Source organism: Ochotona curzoniae, unplaced genomic scaffold (assembly GCF_017591425.1).
Source record: "Ochotona curzoniae isolate NIBS_2020 unplaced genomic scaffold, NIBS_Ocur_1.0 patch107, whole genome shotgun sequence".
NCBI classification, from domain to species: Eukaryota; Metazoa; Chordata; class Mammalia; order Lagomorpha; family Ochotonidae; genus Ochotona; species Ochotona curzoniae.
In genome coordinates this window covers 340,684-367,670 of record NW_024466648.1, presented here as the reverse complement: position 1 = coordinate 367,670, position 26,987 = coordinate 340,684, and the positions used below count along the sequence as shown (strand labels likewise).

At 43.1% G+C, this 26,987-nt stretch overlaps 1 protein-coding gene across 2 annotated transcripts in view; it reads left to right on the top strand.

The window, feature by feature from the left end:
* The first annotated feature begins 1,837 nt into the window (after positions 1-1,837).
* The window catches only part of LOC121166290 (THUMP domain-containing protein 2-like), a 36,373-nt gene continuing 11,223 nt past the window's right edge, over positions 1,838-26,987 (top strand). The window contains exons 1-6 of one of the 2 annotated variants that reach the window (XM_040995418.1): positions 1,838-1,958; positions 5,922-6,057; positions 8,121-8,527; positions 9,468-9,545; positions 13,140-13,192; positions 20,591-20,678. In XM_040995418.1, the coding sequence (XP_040851352.1) occupies positions 1,923-1,958; positions 5,922-6,057; positions 8,121-8,527; positions 9,468-9,545; positions 13,140-13,192; positions 20,591-20,678 (798 nt within the window). In that variant the 5' untranslated portion in view covers positions 1,838-1,922. Of the gene's footprint in view, positions 1,959-5,921; positions 6,064-8,120; positions 8,528-9,467; positions 9,546-13,139; positions 13,193-20,590; positions 20,679-26,987 lie in introns of both variants that reach the window. The other variant, XM_040995416.1, reaches the window with a different exon arrangement.

The window sequence follows — 26,987 nt, the reverse complement described above, 5'->3', positions numbered from 1 at the left end:
GGAAGATCTCTCTCCCTCTCCCTCTCCCTTTCCTTCTCTCTCTGTAACTCTGTCTTTTAAATAAAAACAAGAATTAAAGGAACTGCCCACGGCATCAGAATAGGGAGGTTGCTTGAAACCAATGGCCAAAGTCTCTCTGTTCCAAATTGCTTCTACTGTATTCTAGCCTCCTGCATGATCAACATGTAATATTGAAACAGAAAATTGCAGGTAATGATGTTAAGTTCATCTATAGAGACTGGTGATTCTCTTACACAGAAACTTTTTTAAATGGGGAAAAAAAAAATAACGGTAGAAAAAGCATCTAAGTAATTCCAGGCAACTTCTTTAGAAAGCACAATTACGTCTCCCTAAAGAGACAGAACCCCACCTACTGCAGCCCACCCTAAGCCCTGATGTGGAGTGGGATGAAGGTGATGGGCTTCATTAGGCAGGGTCCACAGGTGAGTAAACATGCATAATGCCCAACTAGAACACGAACACGTGACATTGCAGAACACCCATGAAGGCAGGAAGACATCAGAAGAGGAAAAGGGGGAAGGTAAGAAGATGGCTTTGCAAGACAACAGACCCAGCTTGGCTACGGTTCTGTCCAGGACAGCAGGAAGATGATCGGTCAGTGTTGGGCTGGCCGGGCCACTTTCTCAGCTGCTGTGGACAGCACTGACACCTTCATCCGTTCCTGCCTCGATCCAGTTCTCAAATCACCCATTTATCCTCTAACAATGCCCAACTGCCTGCCTGGCCCCCACCCCCTCATGATTTCAGATACTCGCATCCATTGCTTCCTACCAAATGGCCATCGACGCTTGTCTCAGCTGCGATTTTTATCCAGCAAGTTTTCCTCCCAGCCTTTTTCTTTCTCCATGCTTTCACAGCTTCCTCAGTTACTCAGTCAGGCCATTCTGTAGGCCCGCGTTAAGTCTACACCCTCCCTTACTGGTCTTTGGGACCTCAGGCTCCAGCCTGGAGTTTAGTGTAGGGACTTAAATGGAATGTGTAGGTACTTACCATCTCAGCTCCAAAACAGGGTGTGCCAAGTCCTCCCCAAAGTGTACAGAAATTGAGTTAGAACAATAGCCAAGAGAAAGAGAGCTTCAGCTTGGAGGTTAATCTCTCTCTCTCTCTCTCTCTCTGGCTCTCGATATATCTCAAATGGAAGGATCTGAAAAATTCAGAATAGAACCTTCTGTAAGCTCACATTTCAAGACACCAAGCAGAATGTTGACACTACCGTCCCAGAAGACAACAGGGAAATGCAGTTTCAGGTGATTCACCTTGGTGTCCCATCGCGAAGCTCTTGTGAGACACAGCCAAAGCAAATGTGCACATGTCATTCAGGTTACTTTAACACTCCTCATTTTGTGATATGGAGTTTATTCTTCCCAAGTCATGTTTTCATTGACTTTTTAAAATTCGGAGCACTAAACAAAAAGCCCTCAAAAACTGTCAGGAGGGACACACTAATCAGATGGCACATTCATTAACAAAGTACTATGACAGACGGGACCTGTCCCACACACCTAGAAGCACTTAGTGGAAGAACAGGAAGGGTGCTCCTTGGAGAGTGGCGGGAAGAAGAAAAGCCCGGAAGGAGTGGGGCGGCATGGAGGAAGTCGTAAACTAGAAATGGAGACTCCCAGGCTCCGGCCCCAGCTGTGCTGACCGAGGCGTCTATTTCCTCGGCCTGAACACTCAGGCAAACGGATCGAATCCGGCCTGGCCCTGGGCTCCGCCGTCCCCTGCGCGCTGCCCCCGGGAAGCACGGGAGCGAGCCGCGCGTGCGCGCCCGAGGCCACGTGACCCGGCCGCAGGTTCGCGACCCGGCCGTCATGGCGTCTGAGGCGGCACGACCCGGGCTGTGGCCTGGCGCGGACGCCCGGTTCTTCTGCACCGCGGGCCGCGGCCTGGAGTCGTTCCTGATGCGGGAGGTGCAGGCGCGGCTGGCGGCCACGCAGGTGAGTCGGCCTCGCCCGGTTCCCGTTCGCCGATGGGCGACGCCGAACCCGCGCTCCCCGCCCACGGCTGGGACGGTCCGCTCAGGCGTCCTGCTGCGGACAAAGTTGTGCTCCGCACCTGCCCTTAGACCCAGTCTGCCGGTTAGTCTTTGCTTCAAAGAGTGCGTACAAACTTAGTCCTCAGTAGCTGCTGGACGACCAGTGCAAGTGCCTGGTAGGAAAGGGGGAGCTTGTATACTGGAACAGCGCTGCCCGCTGGCAGCTCCCACCCAGGAGTTTCTAGGGAGTAGCAAGGGACTGACAGAGGCTCCTGAGTCTTAAGAATACACCTGCCGTTTGCAGTTCGGTTCCAAGAATTTAATAGTGTTAATGTAACAAGACTGTAATAGCGATTGCTGATGGTTGCTAAGCACTTCACATGCGTCACGCATAGTTCCTGATCGATACTGTATTTATTTAAATGTTTGCAACACGCCCACGAGAGAGGTGTTGTGCATTTAGCAGGTGAGGACAGTGGCGCTTGGGGAAATCTGCTGTTTTATTTCAGTAATGCCTCTAGAAAGTGGCAGACCTGGGATTTGAACCCAAGCTGCCTGTCACCGTATATGAATATTATCATCACGCTCAGCCCAGGCCGGCTTCGTGGTCACTGCCATGTAGGATGCATAATATAAAAAACGGGGGCCTTGACCCAATCTGGATATGTAGGTTTATTAGTAGAAAGAAAGACCCTCTTCCTCTTGGCTTATTTTTCATCTTTAAAGATACACAGAGATTTGGGAAGCTTTAACAGCAAGAAATTCTTGCTTAAATAAACTTCTAGGAGCTAGCGAGGTGGCATTGCCAGGTTAAGCTGCCACCTGTAACACTGGCAGCGCTTACTGGCATGCCATTTGGAGTGCTGTCACCTTCGCCATGACTGCCCTGCCAGCACGTCTAGAAGAACCACAGAAAATGACCCAAGTGCCTGGGCGCTTCCCACCCTCCTGAGGCCCGGATGGAATTCCAAGCTCCTGCCTGGAACTGCCACTGTTTGGGAACCAGCGAAGAGAAGACCATCTTCTCTGTTTCTCTCTCTTGGTTTTATCACTCTTTCAAATAACTAAATAAATCTCTGAAAAATAAATATGTAATTTTGGGTATATCCCCCAAATTTTTTGAGCTCCACTTTCCTTAGTTGTAAACTAAAGCTGCTAGTACTTACTTTAAGAGATAATACAGTTCTTGAAGTAAAAATAAATTACTCAGGGATACTTAGAATCCTGCCTGCAATGACGAGAGAGCTTACTAGAAACCTCGACTCACTGCCAAAAAATGAATAGTCTGTAATCTGACTTTACAAAACACATTCATTCAGAAGTCATTGTTTACTTGTTAGGAAGTAATCACTCCAGTCTTTTTTCTTTTTAATTTTTTTTCCCCAATTTTCGAGAACACAGAATCTCAGGGGAGCTTGTTCACAATTCAGCACCTCCCCACCCTGTTTTCTTTGGTTTCCTTTGGGTTAACTGAGAAGTTCAGGGGTTTGCTTTTCCACGTGGAATTACGTACCTCGATCCCCACCCCACCCCCAAACATATACACTGTGACACTCCCAGCACACGTTTTCTAATAAAACCCGCTGTGCATCACCTTGGCTTTTCCATCATGGAGTTTCAGACACGGTCAGCAGTGAGCTGGAGCCTTCGTCCTCATCAACAGCTCCCGCAGAGATTAACCCGTGGTACAACCACTATAGATGGAAATACTTGCCTTTACCCCTCCAATAGAAGGAGATTTTTTTTTTAGTAGCATGGCAGATGTGTTAGAAAAAACGCACACATGTTCACATAGCGTTGTGTTTGACTAGTTATAGGCAGTAAACTGATAAAAGGGGAAACAAGTATGATCATAAACACCAAATTCCTGTCTGCCTGATGCTTTAAGATGTAATTGCTGTCCTCACCAAGGATAAGCCAATCAGTGCTTGCACATACATGAGACTTCGATTGTTACAGGCTCATGTAAGCCAGTAAACTACTGATGACATGCCTGTCACTTGTGAAAGGAATGCAGGCCTTGGAACTATGCTGCTGCTTTTGTATTGAGATTGCATTTGGTGTCTTCATGTATCCACACATATTGTTCTTCGATTTGACACCTGAATAAGTTATTAAGACCTCTTGTTGCTTGGTCCTGTTCTTGGTGGAAATGTCCTATGCTGGCTTACCCCTACCGCCCCCCAGAGAGAAAGGTAATTAACTACTATGAATGAATGTCAAAAATCACTGACTATATAAGACTAAAATCAGTGATTATGGTGTTTGTATCATTTTACTGGTTTAGGACTTGAATTTTAAAGCCAGACATTTTCAGTCAAATATTTAATATCTACTAAATTGATCTGACGTTTACTTTTGAAAACGTTGCTTTTGGAGTTGTAGGCATTTTAAGGTCTAGGTTTGGGGAAAGATCACTTATGTAAAGGAGAAATAAGGAAATTCTAGAAACCAGAAGTTCTTGTTTTGATGACTTCACTGCCCCCCTTCAGTGTTGGTTCTGGAACATTTCTTGCCTGCCCTGAATGCTCTGTAATGTCGTTGTCTGTTCCTCCATCTGTCCTGATGCGCTGCCCTGCTGGAACCCGAGCTACTTAGGTTTTAATCGGTGCTACTCTGGGGCTCCCTCAACAGTCTCACACATCAACCTGGAACAGAAACCCCAGAAGTTATCATCCTAACAGCCTAGCTAGACCATTTCAGCTAGAGCCCCCAACACACACAGGTGCATGCACACCCACACCCACAGTCCTCCGGAGAGCATGTTCCATGAACGGTCGCTGCCTAAACACATGGACTATCCAAGTTCACTTATGTCCTGGTCCTGGTTCAGCTTCAGATCATGATATCAGCCCATGATGACCACTGAAAGCATTTGAGGACAGTTCACACACATCCTGAGCATAAAGAGGGCTGGCTACCTGAAAACAATAGGCATCATTTACCCACTCCCCATTAGGATTCTGGAATCAGTGCTCTTGCCTTTCTTTCCTGATTGGTACTACATACCCACGCATGTCCCAAGTCTGTTTCTGTTTGATGCATATATCTTGCTTCCATCCAATTCCGATTCCCGCAGCCAAGTTTCTCATCACTGCTACCTTAGTAATCTATGTCTCCCTCTAGCATCCCATTCTGTACCAAGTCTTTTATGTCTCTTCTGAAGTAATTTTTTCTGCCAACCAATTCTGTGCTGTCACGACTTTCATCAGAAGTCTACCGTGCTTGACCGTTAGCATCTGCAGAACTCAAACTTTGATGACCATTTATCAGGCCAGCCTGAACTAGCCTAACCATCCCCTGACACCATCAATCAGGGTTAACACAGCAAAGGGTGCCAAGCTAACTTACAGTTCATTTCAGCTAGGTTTTCACTTCCACTTCTGCTTCTATCCCCTGTTCTTGCATTAGAATTCCTCTTCCCAAATCTTAAAAGATTCTTAAAACTTTGTATAATGTTGCCTCCCATATTTGCCGATACTTATTTTATGTATAGCTTATCAGTGCATTTTAATATTAAAATGTCTTTGTCTTCCTCTGGGTTTAATTTAGGCTATTGTATTAAGATGCTTACATCTTAATTAGTGTATCAGTAAATGACTACTGCATCATCATTTAGCATGTGTATGCTCTATGCTTCCTGGGATATCCACCTTGGACTCAACCTTGTGTGTCTCACACATTATTCTTTACTTTTGCCCACTTGGATGCAGTATGTGTGGTTTCTGCAGGTAATGACTGAGAGATAAGGATTTTTACAATGATTGGGGTAGGAGGCGGAATAGGCATTCAGAGCGCCTAACCGATGGGAATGCTGCCTTTTAATTGTTAACCCACGCTTCAGATGTTAATGATGAAGGAGGCTGTGGAGGAAATCCTTCTTAGCCTGATGCTGCTACACTGCTATCTCTTTTTCTGTCTCTAGGTTGAATATATTTCAGGGAAGGTTTTCTTCACCACCAGTGCCAGTTTGAATATGCTGAAGACATTAAAGTCCGCAGAAAGGTTGTTTTTACTGATTACAAAGCAGCTTCCATTCACTGTTTCTTCTACAAGAAAAGGTACAGGTAAGTGTGTTGCTTTTACCTGAATATACTCTTTGATCCATAAGTACATCTCCAGAGTTGTCTGCATGATAATGAGGATGCGGTCATGTCACCAGACTCAATCATACATGTGGGCTTGTTAATGATATGTTTATGTGTTTTCTGAATATTATCACTTCATTATAGTGGAATTTGAATTTTCTCCCTGTAGCTTGCTGCTTAGATTTCAAGATTTTATAATCATAAGGTACATGTCTTCTTCACATATATATTGTATTTATTTGGATTTGGAAGCATATGCGCCCCCAAAATGCATTGTTTTCATAATAAATAGACAAAAAAAACCCTGTCATCTTATAAAATGTAACTGAGGGATATAATTGGAAAAATACTACACAGGTTTTTTTAAAGTATGGAACCCTAAATGTTTTCAATAAAATTGCAACCATTTATAAAACCTTAGAGCTAAAAGGATTTTAAGAGATTCCTTAATTTTATATTTTGTATAATTTTAATATTATAAGTTTAATTTAATTATTTTATAAATATGCTGCTGCAGTAATTTAAGGCTCTTGATTAAAGCAACAAAACAGAAACAAGGTCAGAGGGAAGGCAGAGTGGCTCAGCAAGCTGATTCTCCACCTACATCACTGGCATCCCATATGGACACTGGTTTTAGTCCTTACTGCTCCACTTTCAATCCAGGTTCCTACTGGTGGACTGGGAAAGCGGCAGAAGATGGTTAAAGTCCTTGGGCCCCTGCACCTACGTAGGAGATACAGAAAAAGCTCTTGGCTCCTGGCTTTGGATTAGCTCACCTCTGGTCAGGGCAGCCATCAGAGTGAACCATCATAAAGAACTCTATCTCTCCTTCTCACTATAAATCTGCCTTTTCAAATAGAAATAAATAAATTTTTTAAATGTAGGGTCAGATTCTAGGATTAAACAGTGCTTTAAACTAGAGTTTATTACTGATTGTGCACAAGAGGCCATATGATGATATAATCTATAATAAACTATTTCAAAAAATATTCAGAGAGCAAGAAGTCAAGATTGGGCAGAACTATTTCAAAGCAAATCTCAAGGTATTGCACCATAAGTGAGTATAATTTCATACCATTATTCCATATATTCTCATCCTTAGGGAACTTGCATAATTACTCTTGGATCATTGTGGTGACCCTTGTTCGTCAAGAAAAGATTAGATTTTGCCAAGGATGTTGAGAATTGCTAAGTTACAAATGGGTTGTCTTATCTGAAGTGTCACTTTATGGATGCCTGATAATTTCATATGGCCTAAAACGAAATAGGCCAAGATTCAGATGCTTGGCTTCTGAACTCTCTTTTGCAGTTTCCTCTTTGAAAGAAAAAGCAATTTAGCTTTTATAGGGAAGATCACCATTATTTCAAATTCATATACGCCTTAGGCCTATGCTTATACCAAAGTGCTACATATATTATGAGACAAATGATCTTGCTTACATAACATTTTTATAATTTTGCTGGAATTTTAATGCCATTTTGATGTCAGATATACACCATAAGAATGAAATTTATACTTCATAAAATTCTTAGATTAAATTATATATTGTAGGGGCCAGTGCAGTGGCATAGCACTAACACTCTTTCTGTGATACGAGCATCCCATGTAGCCACTGTTTCCAGTCCAGGCTGTTCCCATCCAGCTCCCTTCTTATGGACTGGGAAAGTAGCAGAGGATGGCTCAAATCCTTGGGCCCCTGAACTCACATGGGAAACCCAGAGGAAGCTTCTAGCTTCGGATCAGCTCAGCACTGGCCATTGCAGCTGTCTGGGCCTCAACCAGAGGATGGAAGACCTCACTTGCTCTCTGCGTCTTCTGTAAAAAAAAAAAAAAGAAAGAAAGAAAAAATCTGCCTTTCAAATAAAAATAATTTTTTATAAAAAATTATATAAATTCCAAATGGAAGTCCAATTATTTATGTGGCAATTTAATAATAGAATTTCAAGAAATAAAAGTAATAGGATGTGGGGTGATAAGTGTAATAGATAATCTTTCGAGCTTCAGTAAGGAATAATCTGGGCTTTGATTTGTCTAGGAAAAATACTAAGTGAAATACAAAGACTTATAAATGATGACCCAGGAAACTGGTTGAACATCATTTCAATTTGGAAAGATCTTCTTGAGCTCAATATTGAAAATGAGAAACTTTCTCAAAGAGATGCTAACCCACTGAAAAGAAAAGTGGGAGAAAAAGGAACCATTGTTGCTAAGAAACCAAAGATGGAACAAACGGAAGAGGTCAAAGAGAACACGGAATGCCAGCTGGAAAAACAAAGAGAAGAAACTCAGCAAAGGGAATCTGTCACTGTGAGGGAAGAGCTTCCAGAGGCAGGCTCCCAGGACCAGGGAGAAAATGCAGCCGAAACCCGTCACCAGAGTGGCTTGACATTCAGAGTCTCCTGTCGCTGCAGTGGAACAATTGGAAAGGCAGTGACTGCCCAGGTATGCCTACCTCCCAAAGTGCAGGGGTCCATATTCTAAGACTTCATCAGTCTTTGGATTGACAATGCCAGAACAGATAGACCAAGTGTCTTATCCTGAAAGGAGCAGTTTGTTTCTTGCCTTCACCTCAGATGCTGCAGAGAAATGGTATGCTGCTCCTTGTGATGACCTCGCTTTACTTTCTGCCAAAAAGTTTCCTGAAGCTCGTAGATGCCATTTGCATCTGGAAGTATAATGATGGATCTCCTGGGGAATCCTTCCACTTGCATTCTGGGTTTACGCAATGAGTCCTTTCTATCAGGCCCCATGTTGGAAGTGTCAGCGGGACCTGGACCACAATCCACAGATGTTCACAAGGTGAACCGAGGAGAGAGTGGTCACCACGCTGTTTCCGGCACAAAAGGTCACCAGTGAACCATTCCAGAATTCAGTGATGTCAAGGACATTCGCCTGGGTCCTTTAGCCTGCCTTGGAGTCACACAGACCCCAAAGACTGATTCTAATGATAGTGATGTAGGCATTTTTAAGCATAGGCTTATGATATGTAACATAATGTGTCTGAGCTTGCATCCATCTCCTAAAATCTGAAATCACTGTCATGATCAGATCCTGATCTGGTTGTTTCATCTACCTCAAATCAGAAGATTAGAGCTGACGTATGAGTTAGATAGTAATGCCAAGAAGTGTTTTTAAGGTGCGGGAGGTAAAAATGACACCTTCTTGCTTTGAATAGAAAATGCTTCAGGGCACTATTTTAATTACATTGTAATAATGTGTATTTATTTTAATTAATGTGCAATGTTTATTACACAATTAATGTAATCCTAAAATATCATCAAATCATCTGACTGTATTTTCTTCCTGATTCTGTTGGTTTATGCTTGTATTTAAATTTTTTTATTTTTACTTATGTTTTCTCTATGATTTGCTATTTTTTTAGGAGGTAGGAAGAGTAATTGGAGTTGCTCTTATGAGACAGTTTGGATGGAAAGCAGATTTAAGGAATCCAGACCTAGAGGTAATGTATCCTTTTATTTTGTATCCCAGTAGAATAATTCTTTAAAAGCTATTCTTACAATTGTCTATTATCATACTTTTTAGTTTTACCTTATAGAGTTTTCAAAAGCATGTTCACACAGATACAACACTCTCTTCTCTAGCAGGGAAATTGTGCACAGAGTTTTACTAGTCATTTGCACTGTGAAAGGTTCTTATCCAAATGGGAAAAAAATAAGTCTGTTTTAAGTGGCATTGTTTTGCCATAATTAAGAAGATCTTTATTAAGAGGTAGCAGGGGTACAACAGAAAAGCTCCATAATACATAACAAGTCTCTAATAACTTCTAGTTGATGTTTAAGAAACTTGGCAACAATAAGACCTACATGAATCAGTAGTAGATTAATGGTGGCTTTTTTAGATTTTGGAGGGTTATATTTTTATTTTGAGAAGGAAGGAGACAAGGACAGGCAGAGAGCGCTCCTACGCACTGGTTCACCCCGTGACATCCATAAATGCCAGGGCTGGGGCCAGAGCCAGGAACTGGAAACATAAGCCAGGTCTCCTATGGGTGGGAGAAACTCAATGACTTGAGCTATCTCCTGCGGCTCCCAGGATCTGTATTGGCCAGAAGCTGGACTCCAGAGGGTATGGGATATGGGTGTCTTAACCAGTAGGCTAAAGGTCTGCTTCCCTCTTTCTCTGTTTTCAAAATTATTTTTAATAGAATTGCACTATTTATAATTTTCGCACATACATAGAGAAACAAAAAATATTCTCACTTCCTGGCTCCTGGCTTGGATCTGGCTGTTGTGGCCATTTGGAGAGCAAACCAGAAAATGGAAGATTTCTTTCTCTCTAATAAAAACAAATGAGTCTTCAGTGTTCTCCACTACATTTTGAACACCTCCTTTTATATTTTACGTTGAGTTGAGTGGTTAGGACACCTGTATCCCCTGTCAGACCCTCTGGATTCTCACCCTCAGTTCTCCCTCACCAGCTCCTCACTCGAGCTTGCTGTCCACATGGACCTAGAGAGCAGTGATGGCTCAAGTATTTGGGTGTCTGCCATCTTTTGGGTGCATTCACAGTGCCTGGCTCGAGGTCCCGAACAACCCCAGCAACTGCAGGCAAATGGAGAGTGTTAGGGCTGAAGAGGATTTGGCTCCCCATACCCACACAGTTTTATGCTAAGGGTTAGTGGATGAAGGCTCAGCATTGATGAGTATGGGGGGAGGCTTGATTCAGTTAATGGCTTCTGAAGATGGAGCCTTTGAGAGTGATGGTGGCTGTCTAAGGAGAAGCCAGGTAGAGGGTCGAGGGGGAACGGGTTTCCTCTGCTTTCTGACTGACCGAGTGATTGGTCCTCTGCACACCCTTCACCCGTTGCAAGATCAGCCCTTGAGGGGCCACTCAATCATGGCCTATGAACCTCCGAATTAAGCTGCCTTCCTCAGTCTAGGTGGCCCCTCTTTAGTGTTTTAGTTTAGTAATGTAAAGTTCACTAATACAAGGAATAAACCAACCTTCTCTTGTCTGTCTGACTCTTTCAGCCTCTCACATAAAGAAATGAGTTCTGTAGACTAGCCATTCTCATATTTCATGAATTCTTGTAGATTCTTATATATATTCTTATATAGACTTTTTTTTAAGAGCATTTTTAAAGGAATTATTTATTTGAAAGGCTGAACTACCCAGAGAGGGAGAGACAGAGACAAATGCATCTTCCACCTACTTTCTCATTTTCAAAATGGCTAAGGCTGGGCAGGGTCAAAGCCAGAGCCAAGAGCTGCATCTGGGTCTCCAGTGTGGGTGCTGGGAGCCAAGTACTTAGGCTGTCTTCTGCTGCTTTTCCAGGTTCGATGGCAGGAAGCTGGATCCTAAGTGGCATAGTTGGGACTCAAACTGGTTTCCTTATGGGATTCTGGACATCATGACGCACTATGGCACAGTGCCAACCCTGCTGTATCACTATGACACATGTGGGATAATAACTGTCCAAATAAATGACAAGAGTTTGTAGAGTAACCCCCCAGGGACATTTTTCTTTCACTTGGTGATTTTACTTTAAAATGAAATACCTGGTGTGTATCCTGTTTTGCTTTCCATGCAGAACATTTTGAACCAGGGAGTATTTTCACATGAGGGTATGTCTTGCATCTTTCCCGGTTCCCTCATCTCTTCTCTGCATCTCCCCAACTCCATCCCACTGTCAGAATTACTGTTCTCTCATAGACTTGTTCATAAATAAATATTCCACATTTAATTCCTATCACCTATTTAGTGCAATAGAATTAAGTAATAGTAACAAAAAAATAACAACACTAAAATCATATCATTAAATTTGTAACTAAAAATTGACAGAGGAATGAATTCAATAATAAATGTTCTACACAATTGATAGGAAAGAAATTGCATAGTGGGGGAAGCTGTTAATAACTTTGATACGAAGCAAAGATCTGAGTCCAGCACCCTGGTTAGTTTCACCTGCAGCACAAGCATGCTGTGCAGCCATTGGCTCATGTCCTGGATGCTCTACTTCTGGTGCAGCTCCCTACTTAGGACCTGGAAAAGCAGCAGACACTTTGCACTCTGCACTCACGTGGGAGACCCGGAGGAAGCTCCTGGCTTCCAGTCAGCTCAGCTCTGGGTGTTGCGGCCATATGAGGAGTAAATCAGCAGATGGAAGATTCTCTCTGTCTCTCCTTTTCATGCAATTCTGTCTTTAAAGAATAAATACATTTTTGAAAATTGGAAAAAGAATTCAATATTGATGTATATCTTTAAATTATTTATGGGCAGGAATAACTTGGTTAAAATGTTTTATATGTGAATTTCCAAAGTGTAACCTGGTACATCATTGATTGATCAGCCAATTAAATGGGCTAAATGAAGACATTCCAGATCATTTCTTTATGAAAAATTTATTAATGCTGGAATAATTCTGATTAAATTGCTTATGTTAAAAATAACCTTGAGATGAATGTATGAAGGGTAATTAAAATATTTCAAAGTAGAATATTCTATAAACCTTATTAGGCTGCAAAGTAAGAATCGTCTTAAGTTTAAAATTAATATGAGCTACCAGTAGTAACTTGAGGCACTTAAATCCTTTTTATGGCCTAAAAGAAGAAAAGACAGAGAGACACAAATTCTCCTAGAAGTAGTAGAGAACTCAAAGCACATCTGAGTTACCATATATTTGAACAAAGAAACTTTTCTGTTAATGTGCAATTATTTGTAGCCTGTGGAAGTGCTGTTGTGGCTCTGAGTCTTCCCTGATGTTTGAGTTAGGATCGCTTTCTGAAATCTCTAACCCCAAATGCCGCAAAGTGAGATTCTGTTAAGACATTTTACAGACTCTCTTGGGTAGAAAAGTTGTTCTTGAGTTCTTTGTAACATGATTTTCTGTATAACTTGTGTACCCAAATTGACCTTAGGGTTCTTCTATGACTTGTACATATAAGATAAAAATATTTTTTCCAGATGTGACAAAGAAAACTTTAGGATTTACTACGCTATAATCACGTAAGTTGAAAGCAGCAGCTTTCAGATGGTCGGTGCTTTGGCGATGCAGTTTTGTGTTCCACCCTAACTAATGTGTTTGTTGTTTCAGGTATTTATCCATCTCAATGACATTTACTCCGTGGTTGGGATCCCTGTCCTCAGGTAGATAGGAAATTCTACATTTGAGGTTTGCTTGCAAGGATATGTGAAATTAAGAACTTCATTGTTTTTAGTTATTGTATGAAACTTCGATAAAGCAGAGAAGGCTAAAGACCAGGCATTGAGGTTCATTGCTGGAGCCATTAGCACGTTTTCATACCACGTGAGTTGCTATAAGGGTTAGAGCTGTGAACGATATCATCATAGTAGTCCATTGACAACATAATTGATCTTGTATATTATGACCATTTATTTCTGCAAAATGATTTTCACTGGTTCATGTTTTTTTTGGAAAGATTTATTAATTTTTATTGCAAAGTCAGATATACAGAGAGGAGGAGAAACAATGAGGAAGATTTTCCATCTGATGATTCACTCCCCAAGTGACTGCAACAGCTGGAGCTGTGCCGATCCAAAGCCAGGAGCCAGGAACTTCCTTCAGGTCTCCCACACGGGTGCAGGGTCCCAAGGCTTTGGGCCGTCCTCGACTGCTTTCCCAGGCCACAAGCAGGGAGCTGCATGGGAAGTGGAGCTGCTGGGATTAGAACCAGCACCCATATGGGATCCTGGTGCATTCAAGGAGAGGATTTTAGGTGATAGGCCAGGCCCCACGGGTTCATGTTTAAGCTAAAATTTTAATCTATCAGCATCTTGGAGTTTTAGCTAAAATAGAAAATATAGCACAATTCTTCAGATTCATCTGGAGCGTTCTCTGCATTTTATTGCCATTCTTCGTTTATTGTGGAAAGTTGTTTATTGACAGAACTAAAAATCTTTACATGTCTCCCCAGTCATGTAGAAGACTAATTAATAAACACAAATGATCTTTTTAAAGATTGATTTCTCTATCTTGAAAATCAGAGTTACAGAAAGAGAGACAGATCTTCCTTCTTACTGGGTCACTTCAGGATGGCCACAGTTGCTGAGACTGGGCCAGGCTGAAGCCAGGAGCCAAGAGCTTTATCCAGGTCTCACATGTGCATGCCATGGGCCCAAACTCTTGGGCCATCTTCTGCTTTTCCCAGACCATTAGCAGGGAGCTAATGGAACAGCCGGGACACAAATTTGCACCCATGGGGATGCCGGCATTGCAGGTGCAGCTTAACCCTCCATGCCACAATATCAACCATGATTTGTTTCTTTATTCAGTTGTCTACTGGATTCTCATTGTACTCCTGGTACTTTTTCTAGATGCTTTCGTAGAAGAGCTGGATAGATGAAACAGTGATTTTTCTATTCCTGAGAACTAATATATAGTGGCATCTCAAAATATTTTATATATCTAAAATCTCCCTGCTTATGTGACAAAAATAATTCATATGACATTTTTTCTAAGCCATTCTAGGCATGGAATGTTTTAAAAATCTGGGCCGACCATTTGGCATAGCTGCTAAGACCCCACTTGGGATGTGTGCATCCCATATCGCAACACCTGCTTTGTTCCCCAGTACAGCTCACTGCTGATCTGGGCCCTGGGCAGCAAATAAGGGCATGAGTGGTTGAGTCCATGCCATCTGCATGGGCGACACAGATCAAGTTCACGGCTGCTAGCTCTAGCCTGTCCCGGCCCCACAAGAGGTGACGTCTGGGGAGTGAACCAGCAAAGGGGAGAGCTCTTCCTGTTTCTCTGACTTTCAAGTAAATAATTTTTAAAGAAATGGTCATAAAAGTCCTATGAGAATATCATGTTTGCTTGAAGTCCACATTGAGGATCTACCTGCAAGCCTCAATCAGGATGTATTTTTAAATGCTTGACATTAGGAGTTCTGCACGGTGGCACAGCCACCACTTGGCTGGCACTACAGTTCAATCCTGGCTGCTCTGTTTCTGAGACCGTTTCCTGTTTCTGTTCCTGAAAGGCAGTGGAAGTGGGCCCTGGCACACCTGTGGGAGGGCACGCTGGAGTGCCTGGCTTCTGCCTTTGGTCTGGTCACCATCTATTTGCTGGGACCATTTGAGGAGTGAGCCAACCAATGGAAGAAGGCACGTGTGTGTTCTCTCTCTCCTCTCTCTTTCTCTCTCTCTCTATCATTCTGCCTTTCAAACAAGTAATTAAAAAAAGAAAGGACGAACCAACTCTTCAGATTCTTACACTAGCCTTTTGTCTTAGCAGTTTACTAGCACACTGCTGAAACCATTGTAGGTGTTTAACAACTGCTTAATGATTGAATTCTTGCTGTGTGCTAATACATATGGTAGGCTGCACTAGCATCTTATTATAAAAGTCATGCGCTAAATAAAATTTCTTGTCACCATTACGCTCATTACCACATGCCTCAGTGCTTTAGTGATCTCCTGTGTCTCCGTGCTTTACATGTTCTGTAACACCAAAGGTTTCCAGACTGTTCTACCCCCATCCCTGTTGGAGCCTAAAGTGATTAACTTCAGTTTGAATGATATTTTCTATCTGAACTTTTAAAATTCTGTAATAGCTGCAAAAAGGCTGGAAGAGGGCCCAACACAGTAGCCTAGTGGCTAAAGTCCTCTCTTTGCATGCCCTGGGATCCCATATGGGCAGGAGTTCTAATCCCAGCAGCTCCACTTCCCATGCAGCTCCCTGCTTGTGGCCTGGGAAAGCAGTCGAGGATAGCCCAAAGCCTTGGGACCCTGCACCCGTGTGGGAGACCTGAAGGAAGTTCCTGGCTCCTGGCTTTGGATCGGCTCAGCTCTGGCCATTGCAGTCTCTTGGGGATTGAATCAATAGACAGAAGATCTTCCTCTCTGTATATCTAACTTTCCAGTACAAAAATAACAAAATAAATCTTTTTTTTTTTTTTTTTTTTTAAGGCTGGAAGAAAGTGAAAGATGGCCAGATTCCAATCTGGTCCCCATAAATAGCAAGAGTAAGATTAATAAAACAAACGAAAACAAGAGATGAATTTTTTCAAGAATTCTTGAGGCCATTATTTTTACATTTTATTTTTAGATTTACGTGTTTGAGAGAGAGAGAGAGATAGCTATCCTTGCTGCATTGCTCCCTGCATGCTTGCAACAACCAAGGCAAAAGTCAGAAACTGAAAACTGGTTACTTGCGGGTGGCAGGAACTCAGACACTGGGTCTACCTTGGCAGGAAGCTAGACTCACGAGCGAGAGCTGAGGAGCCCGCTCCGGACTGGGACTGGGATCTGGGCATCTTCAGCCCTAGGCTCAACATCCTCTTCAGCCATTGGATCTTGGAGACCTTTCACCCCATAAATGCATGTCTAGAAAATTCACTTAACAAGGAGCATCTCACCTTTAGTAGTACTGACTGGGTAGTGTTAATATACAGAAATTCTTAGCAACAAGTTGAAGAACCTTTATATTAAAGGTAAAATTCTATGCTTCTATCAAATGTACATAGAGAAAATTATATTTCTGTTTTTAAGGCATTACATTTTATCAAATTTGTTTGCCATAAACGTTCAAAGTCATGTTTATGGCATTTCAGTAATCATTGGCTGCATCCATAAAAGGTGTGTAGGATTCAGTCCTTGATGAGCAGTGATTGGCAGTGAGATGGCAGTAGATGCTCTCTGAACAGCTGCTTGGACCACCTCTGTATGGAAGTAAGCAGACGCACTGATCCATGATGACTGAAAAGGAATGGCTTTCTGGTGTATGAGGAAAACACAGGCATGGTGCCTTGAATAGCAAGGAGGGGAGAACCAGAGGATTGACAACCTGGAGACCATGAGGACCAAAGAAAATCAGAAATGACAGCACAGACCATAGAACAGCCCTCCATAAATCTGAATCTTTGTAGTCCCTGATGACCTGGTTCATAGCAGAGCTCTACTTTCCTTTAAGAAAAGAACACTTGCACGTCAGCAGAGCACAGGACGTGAACTGTCAGTGCAGCCTTGTCCTGCTGTGCCCATCACCTAGAACAGTCTGAATGATGACTAAGAAATGGACTTGAATTCTCTGTTATCCACAGATGAACTCTTCAGGTGTGGATAACTCATTAAAACCCTTTTGTTCTAAAATCAGGAAAATAATAATCCCCACTTTTTTAGTTTTGTATTGGAAGTAAATAAAACAGCCCATGTGAACAATGCTCAGTGTCATTTCTAGGATGCAGTAAATATTGAATACATTGCAACTGCTTTATGTTTGCAACAACTTAGCAACTGAAGAGGGAAGCAGAGAAGCATTCACTAGAGATTCATTCAGTTGGTTTCAGTTGAAGCATCTATTGTGTACTCGGTATGTGCAACATACTGTACTAGCCACCTGCTGTTGACAGATGAGTAAGATGGCTGTTATGTTTAGGGAATGAAGCCTAATGGTTAAGACCAACATTTGATGGAAAGGAGCTCTGACTCTGATAAAGGAGGTGAACACAAAAATGTACAGGAACATATCTAACCAACTGACATGAAGGGAGTCAGCAGCCAAGAAGAGGAATAGGCTAGAAATGACGTGGGCAAAGCACGGAGATGTGAGGAGTCTTGATCTATGAATGGCAAGAGTTTCAGTATAGATGGAGCAAAGAATGAACTTGTTTTATAGCTTTTCATTTAAGGGGATGTATAGTAACTGTGTAATAGGGACTATCATATCCAGATGTGAAGATACAATGCAATATGCATCTCTACTTCCAAATCAAAGATGGACTCCCAATGAAACTTAACTATAGCTTGATAATCGGATGATGAATTCTCTGCCATTGTCTATACCAACGATGTCAGGATACACTTCAGAACAGATTGGCTTAAGACTGTTTATGAAGGACTGTGCTACTGTAATAATATGGAGGGAGTCACTAGGGGGAAGGGATTTGGGCAGGAAAATCCCAGAGCCTATAGAACTATCATAAAACAATTTTCTAATGTGAAAAATAAAAAGAAAACAATAAAAAATGATTTGGGGAAATGGGAGAAATCACACTAAAATTAGAAATTTGTGACAGGTCATTAAGTTTTTGTAAGCCATGTCAGCTTGGATTTTATTCTAAAAGCTGGAAGAAGTTTTAAGCAGGAGTGTGTGATGATCAGATCTGTGATTTCAAAAAACAATTACCAAGCAGATTGTATATAAAAATGAAAGTCAAGAAAAGTGAGCCCTCTTAGAAATGGTTAAAATATCCTAAGCAAAGAATGGATGAGGGACTGAGCTAAGGCAGAGTAGGAGTGACAAAAGCCATGAATTCAAGAACATGCTAAGGAGTCTACAATAGCTTCCACATTAGTCACTGAGATGCAAAATTGTAGGGAAAGGAAACTTTTCAGTTAAAAAAAAAAAAACCCTAAGTTGCCTCAAGCGCAGGTTAGAATACCCAGTAGTATCCTAGTTTTTATTTTATTTATTTTTTGGTTGAGGGGAGGGTAAAAAGTGGCATAAGAAAAGAAGGAACTGCTTGTATCATAGCAGGTAGAGATGCTATTCTGAGAACCCACATGCCATCAACAGCAGGAGCTCGTGTGCTTGGGAAGGAAGCAGATGATGGCCCAGGCTCTTGGGCCCCTGCCACCTGTGCCGCAGCCGGATGGAGCTGGAGGCTCCTGGCTTCCGCCTGGCCCAGCCCTGGTTATCTCAGGTCTTTGCAGAGCAGACGGCAGAGCTCCATTTCTGTTTGTCCCTTTTTGTACCTCTTTCTTTCATATAAATAGAATAAACTTAAAGAAGAAAGAAAAGGAAGGAATATGTGGAGATGTTCGATTCAGGGACTGGAAAGTGTTTATACCTGTTTAAAACTTGAATTTGTCCTACTTAACTTCCGGGTGAGAATAGCTCCACGTGTGTTTTCAAGATAAAGATTTGAGTTTCAGGTGACAAGTCTGCCCTAGAGGGACAGATTAGCATGTCTGTGTCTTGGTGATAACTAATGTGCAGAAGAGGAAAGGAGAATGAGAAGACTTGGCAAATGGAAAAGACGGTCAAAAAAAAAAAACCTATTTATCCTTGGATTTTTCAAAGCCAGCTCAAATCTGATATATAACATTGGATCCTACGAAAGTAGAGCCTGATTTTTTATTCCAAAGGAGTTTATTTTTGAACAGTCTTCCCTTAAATCCTTTTTTTTTTTTTTTGGTACATTGATATAATGGGGCCCTTGTGTTAAGCAATAAATCAGTTCAGGTTTAAGCAAAATAAGAACCAATCCACCAGTGTCACATGTTAACAGTGACACTCACTAAATAAAACTCAGTGTGTGTGTATACATGCCTGTCAAAACTCCCAGAGGTTCCAGATAAATCATAAATCTGCTACTTAGAGGAGCAATGTGTACTGTACATGGCCAAGGTATCTTGAGGGTAAACTGTGTTTTGTGGTAAGATGAGTTCACCCTATAGAAACCATTCGTCAGACAAAATATATCATGGTCTTCCTGCATGACGCTTTACATCCCTGATTCCAAATCTGTGGATACAGTAGGATGTAAAATGCAAGTTGCTGTATCCTGACAAAAACTTTATCTAGAAGACAAATTTCCAAGGCCAGTATTTGGGACAGTGGTTAAGTCACCGTTTAAGGCACCCCCCTCCCATATTAGAGAGCCTGAATCCAGTTGCCATCCCAGGCCTGATCCAGTTTGCTAATGTGCGTGGCTCCAATACTTGATTGGTTGAAGTTCCAGAACTCTGGCTGTTGCAGGTATGTCAGAAGTGAACCAACAAATGAAAGATATTTTTTTCTTGCACTCTCTCTGCCTTACAAATAAAATGAAAATGAATGTTTAAAAATTTTTAAAGTTATTGCAAAAATGAAACAGTTGTACACTTAGTTTTAAAAAAAAAAAATGCAAAGAAGTTCTACGTGGTAAGCCACAGGCTGTTTAAAAGGGATATGGCCTCCAAGATTTTGCAAAGTTTACCAGAGCTGTGGGTCCAAACAGGATAAGTTAAAGCCTAAGAAATATGGGATGGGGGTTATAGTCAGAAGTGCTGTGTGAGTGGAGTGGTGGCTCGCGGGGGAGCCGTCTGCATCAGATCTTAGTGCAGGGTCGTGCTGCTGCTTTTGAGAAAGGCGCACACGTACGGAAGTACACACCCAAGGGTGACACTGACAGAAAACAGACGTCAAGGACGAGCAGCCACGCAGTCCTCTGTCCTTGCAAAACCACCAGGCCTTGTGGCCCAGGTGAGCATCGATCGCAGGAAATGCTCTCTTCCCTGGAGACAACAGAGGAGGCTAAAACAGCCTGCTCCCATGGGTGATGCAACTTGAATAAGCGAAACACATGAAAGTTTAAATTTCAGTTATCTAAAAAAACGTAACTGCCTGAAATATCACGCTGGCTCATTAGGGTGCCCAATTAAAGAAGGTGTTTTAATAATAGAGTCAAAGCATTCAGAGTTAGAGATGGAAGTGTTAAAATGATTCTCGGATGCAGACAGGTTCCCTGTTTGATATTTCTGTCTTGTTGTTTGGTGTACAGTAATAGTTGGTCTACAACCAGGCTGTTTTCTCCCTAGGGTGCCTTTAGCCAGCCGAGCTTACATTAAGACAGCTGGACTGCGGTCTACCATAGCTTGGGCAATGGCCTCCCTCGCTGAAATTAAAGTAAGGAGAACGTTTCATTCCTTTAATAACAAAGCCCTTTCCACAAAAAGCTTATACATATATATTGATGACCTGCTGACTTTTTCTCTCTTCCCTTCCTCCTTTTTCCTTATTCTTTTCCACTTTTTGTTTTGTTGAAATTGCTGCTGCAGTAATATATTCCAGTGTGTTGAGACTATTTTGACTATGAAGAAACCAAATAAGACATTGGCTACATTTTATTATTTCTAGTTTTTTGGTGTCATGATTTTAAAAAAAAATATATGACCTATAGAAACTCTGCTTTTAGTTTTTTTTAAAGATTTACTTTTATTGAAAAACAGAGTTTCAGAGAGGACAGAGAGAAAGCTTCCATTGCTAGTTTACTCTGAAAATGGCCACAATGACCATGTCTGAGCCCATCAGAGCCAGGAGCTTCTTCCAGGTTTCCTACTTGGATGCAGGGTCCCAAGGCTGTGAACCATCCTTTCGCTTTCCCAGGCCATAAGCAAGAATCTGGATCGGAAGTGGAGCAGCTATATGGGATGCCAGCCCTACAGGCAGAGGCCTAACATACCATGCTATGATGCTGAACACTCCCAAACCTTTACATTTTTGTTGTTGTTACAGAGAGAGGGAGAGACAGGGGAGATCTTCCATTTACTGAGATTCACCGCAAAATGGCCACAATGCCAAATCCAGAAATCAGAGCTTCTCCTGGTCTCCTACTCTGGTGCAGGGGCCCCATCCTCTGCTCCCTTCCCAGGTCACCAGTAGATGGAGCAGCCAGGACTAGACCCGGTACCCAAACTGAATAGCAGCATCACAAGTGGTGAACTGGTGGGCTCTGTCACCTAGCTGGCCCCAAATCTACCTCTTTCCTTTTTTATTTTGTTAATGGTAGATTTATTTATTTTTAAGTTTTTCCTTAGGCTCAGGAACTTCCCCATCTAACCTCCCCACACACACTGGTTTTCCCTATATTGTAACAATAGCTTAGTCCCTCAAAAACAGTCACAAGTTTCTTCCTGTGGCTAGGAGCTTGATCAGTTTTGCAGATGTTCTAGAGACATGCAAGAATTTTATTATCTAGTCAAAAAACGTTCCCCACTAGCTTTATTATATTACTCTCTGTTGCATCCTGGAGGAACTATTTCAAAATCTCCTATTGCTGTGTGTTTTTTTGTCAGTGCTCGGCAGTCTGGTATACCTAGATGTAGAGTTCTGACGCTCCCATTGTGAGCCATGTCTTTTCACTGCTGCTTAGAGTCCCCGTTCTCTTGATTCATCAGTTTAAACTTAAATTTCCTTTGTAATCTTCAGTCCTGGTTAGGGTGTGTTGCTGCCTGAGGTCTCTGCCACTGTTTCACCGTCAGCTTTATTTTCTTACTAGCCACAGTTGTCCCTGTCGGCGGGAGAATTCAGGTCTGTGTATGACAGAAACACTTGAGGTATCCCTTCTCTCCTTCTCCCTCCTGACGCTGTTTGCTTTTTGCTGTTGTTCATTTGGTTAATAACTAGTGATTCCATTATTCTATCTGGGATTGGGGATTTTTTTCTTATTCCGTTCCCAGCTCTCCTCTTCAACACATATGGCTATAACTACAGGCAGTACTGTGTCTACCATGAAGCCCTCTGGTCCTCCCCAGCTGCCCCCCTACCCTGTCACAATTCTCTTCTCTTCCTTCCATACTGCTATGCCCCCTGGTACGAGGGGACCATTTTTACCCCGTCCTCTCGTAACCCCTGAATGTTAAACTGAGCTGAAATATTGCGCATCAGAGCTTCCCTTAGGGGATACCCCTTCTTTTCCAGAAGTTCTTGGCACTAATGTTACACATCCTGTTCTTTAGCCATTAAGGTAGATCTGTGTGTCACACATGCCTATAGACAAAACACATTGCAAGGTGTACGTATCTCTCTTTGGTTTTTCCCACCCTGTCTTTCCCCACTGAGGCCTCTGATACGGTTCATTTGTTGCTTGGTTAAAGTCTGTTGTTAGGCATTTTCCTCAAATGTAGCATGTGAATCTTGCACTGTCTGAACCCCTTTATATCCTGAAATGTTTCCCTTTGAATGCGGGGTCCTCATCCTGCAGGGGTAGGAATCTTGCCTTTGTAGTCCCTTGCCCTTGGGGACCCGTGGAAGCTGTTCCATTGTCCTTTAGTCTTGGATGTGAGCAGCCTATACCAGTTGGATTTCTCTTGCTTTATAGCTACTCTGTTTTTTGTTTGTTTGTTTGTTTGGATGTTATAAGGGATTTCTCTTTAACCTTAGAGCTCAGTGGTATTACCGGGTGTGTGTGTGTGTGTGTGTGTTCTGTTCTGCTTCTTGCTTGAGACTGCAGAGCATCGAGCTGCAAGCAGAGGGAAGCAGGGAGCTACTTGTAGGTTGTTATAGCCCCAGAACCTAGGATTTCCATTTTCATTTTCTTTAAAATCTTTAGTCCAAATGTCTAATTCTGGCTCTTCCACTTCCTTGTGTGGGAACCTTGGTCAGTATACAAAGGTCCTTCTGAAGGTTGTGGGGGCAGCCTCTGGGCACAGTGGTTAAGACGGTACTTGGGAAGCTGCAGCCTACGTTGGAGGGTATGGGAGTGAGTCCTGGTTCTGCGTCTGATTCCAGCTTTCTGCTGGTGCAGACCCTGGAGGAAGCCGGTGATGGCTCAGCCACTTGACTGGGGTCCTTGCCACCGCTGTGGGAGCCTGTGGTTGAATTCGGGCCCAAGCCAGTGAAAAATCTATGTCTGTCTCTTTCTATCTTTTTGCCTTACAAATATGTACAAATTTGAATGAAAGAAAAAAAAAGAGTTGTGGAGCTGGAGTTAAAAAAGTTAATTTTGGTGCAAAAGAACTGAAATTCTGTATGTTAAGTTTCCCAAAATTTGACGGAAATTGTGTATTATATAAAAACAATGCACAAATTTCTCAATTTTTCACCAAAATAACTTGAATTCTGTATTTCCGATGTTGTCAGAATAGTTATTAAATCTATAGTATTAAATCTATAACATGATTACTTCTCCAGCCCAGGAACTTTTTCTTCCGTCATTTATTTCTCTTCAATGATGTAACAGATTTAAATGTAAGCTCATCTCCATTTGTTTCCTATTCTGAGATTCTGGCTGATGTCCTTCGGCTCCCTGGCTTACCCTGCAGCTCTCTTCCTTTCCTTTCCTAGGACTGACTGCGCCTTTGAAGCTGTTCTTAAACATTCTCTTCCTACTAACAAGAGTGGCAGAGATTTGCTATGCTCTACTTTAAATCACTGATGGAGACTTTCAGCTTATAAAACCACAGGTTGCTGTATGTGTGTGTGTGTGTGTTTCTTTGTTTTTTACTTGTTTCTAGGAAAGCATGTGTGTTGTATTTGAAAGTATCTGAAAGCTCTTGTCTCTGCTGTAATAGTGGAGAGCTGTGTTTTCCCTGGGAGTGTGTGTGCTGAGTGTTTGGCCAGCTGTGAAGGGACCCCGCCTCAGATGTATTGTTATTTTTCTTCGTTGACTTAATGGAGGTAAAGTGTGGTTCTCAAAGCCTTTTTAAATAGCCAGGACCCTGTATCTGGGAAGAGGCCAGTAGATCGCCTGCACCCCTGGGCTTGGCAGGGGCGGGAGAATCTGTCCTCCCGCTGACATCGTGGTGGCCACCTGCCTGCTCACTGCCTGCGCCTTTGGGCATGGGTCTCTGCAGACCAGACTCCTCCTGGGTTCCACGGGCTCACCAACTGGGATCCAGCAGCCATCTGTAGCTTCTGCAGGCCCCTGCCAGCCAGTTCTTCCCTTGGGGGCTTTGGTCAGGTTCTGAGCACCATTCACCCAGCCAGGCACCTAGCACAGAGCTGAGATTCAAGGGGGGCACTGTTTGTAGGTTATCATGCCTCCAGAGTCCACTATTTCCTTTTTGGTTTGATTTAAACCTCTATTCCAAATGTCATTTCATATAAAGAGAGAGGTATGCTTATGATTTTTTTTTTCAAACTGCCATTGGTGTAACCACGGTTTTCTATAACCACCTACAAATTTGAAATGTTACCTTGGTCTTGATTTTAAACAAGCATTTTTCAGAAAAGTCAGAAGTTTATGATTCAGGACCAAAGGTAACATTCAGTAAAACTGTTTTCTTGGGCATGTGCCCTGCTAATACCAAGAGTAGGAAATGTCTCTCAAAATGTGATTCCCTGGCCAAGGAGAAACTTAAAGTCCCAATACATGCTTAGCGGGGCTCTCCCCCGGGGGTGCAGTGGTGACCCACAGTGTGGGCAGCCCTGCAGTCCAACTGTCCAGCGTGACCCAGGGCCCTTTTTGGCATTCGATGCCCAGAGCAGCGTGTAGGCAGCTCCACCTTGAGCGGGCCAGTGTCAGCGATAGTGAAGCCATCACATGCACCTGTTGCATATTTGTCATGTTTGCTATGAATTCTACTTCCTCCCATCATAGCAAGGAAAATCCAGCTCCATACATCACATTTGTCGTGAGAAGCATACAAACACTGCTCTGCCTTGGTCCATGTCCACACGTGCCATGACTCAAAAAGGTCTGTGGCAAAATAACGACATTTAAGGATACTTGTTGTTGTCATAGACCAGGGTCACAGCTTGCAAAAACTACTTATTTGGCCCACTTCATGAGCTTAGCATTCATTTGGAAGCAAATGACCATGTTTGCAATCATTATTCCTTTTGCCCTCATGGCCCTTCCTGGGGGAGGCTCTGTGTGATGCTCTCCTGAGAATGTAGTGTCAGGGGAAGAGTCTGTCTCCTCAAGAACACCTTGTTTCTTTCCATTAGGTATCCCCTGGCCCTGACAGCAACCAGCCGGCCAGTGAGCTCGCTGCCTGCCCCGTAGGCAGATCGGGCGATGGAGAGGTCTTGGCTCCCACACCCTGAGTGCCGCTGGGTCTGCACATGGGGTAGGTGACCTGCGTGCCCTCACTGCGCCTTCTAGACAGTGGCTCCCTCCTGTTTCCCAGAGCCTCTCCGTGTTGTTGACGCACAGGCCATCCCATGATGTCAGGCTGTCACCACAGCAAGCACTTGGGCCATTAGCCCTGTTGTCATTCTTCCTGACTTCCATGGCCACGAAGAATCTGCCTCTCAGCTTCCTGGCTTAGTGGTATCCTGGGCCTTGTCATACCCAGAAGGGTTTTCCTGTATATGTCAAGGTTCGGGAGTCCTGTTCATTACTTTGCTGTTCCTACTTGCTTCTTCTAGTCCCGTAATGCACAGCTCATCTCCCAGGAGATCAGGTGTCTGCTCTGACCACGGTGTGTCACCCTCCACCTGTCCTCAGCTGTCAAACACATTGTGGATTGCACCTGATGTCATTCCACCCAGCTCCTGGCCCATACTTTTAACTCCTTTGCTCCATGTTGGACTTAAACACTAGAATCACAAGAGAGCCTCAATATGTTCTGTCTGCTGTATCTGCAAGCATATTGGAACCTGGATCCACATATTCTGCTTTTGTGTCATTAAAGTAAGTGAATACTCTATTTCCTTTGTGTGCTGGGTTCCATCCACTTGTGTCTGTTTTTCTGCTGGGCTAAAGCTGTCAGTGCACACACCTCTTTGGAAAAAAAAAAATCTCCTAAACTCACATGTTCTTTCACCTACCACTGCCTCTTCCTCTTTGCAGAAAATCAGAGCAGTGGTCTGCATGTTCTCCCTCCCTCCCTCTCAGCTCTGCCCCTCCGGCTGCAGCAGCAGCAGCCCCCGAGTCTGCACACTCGGTGTTTTCATGCTGTGCTCACTCCCCTTCTGGAAACAGCCTTTTTTCTCCTTGTTTCAGGCCCACCGCTCTGGTTCTTCTCTCTCAGTCCATGCAGATGAACCTGTGCCTTTCAGACATCCACAAGGGAGGCCACAGAGGCCTGGTCCAGGGACGCCCCTTGCTGCCTACATAATCTCACCCGTTCTGCTGCTTAAATGAGATTGATGAACTGACTGATACAGACTTCCCAGATTCATCTCTGGAGGCTGATCATCTCCCTTCACCTTCACTCACTTGACGTCCACAGGGCTCTCAAAATGAAGTCTCCCTCGACCTTCCACCTGCCCAGCTCCCCCCCATCTCAGTGACTGGCAGCTCTTCCGTTTGCTCAAGACAGGATCTCTGCAAATGTTGTCTTTTTTCAGTAGTGCATATTCAGTCCATCCTGGGGGCTCTGCCTCTTACAGTATACCTAGAATACAAGCCCATCTCTGCACTTCCCCCGAAAGTGCTCTGCATTCAAGCTACGTCATCGCTTGCCAGGATTCTCTGACCAGCCTCCTTGTCCACTCTCACTTCTGTGTGGTCTGTTCAGCACCCGGCAGCCAGAATGATCCTTTGGA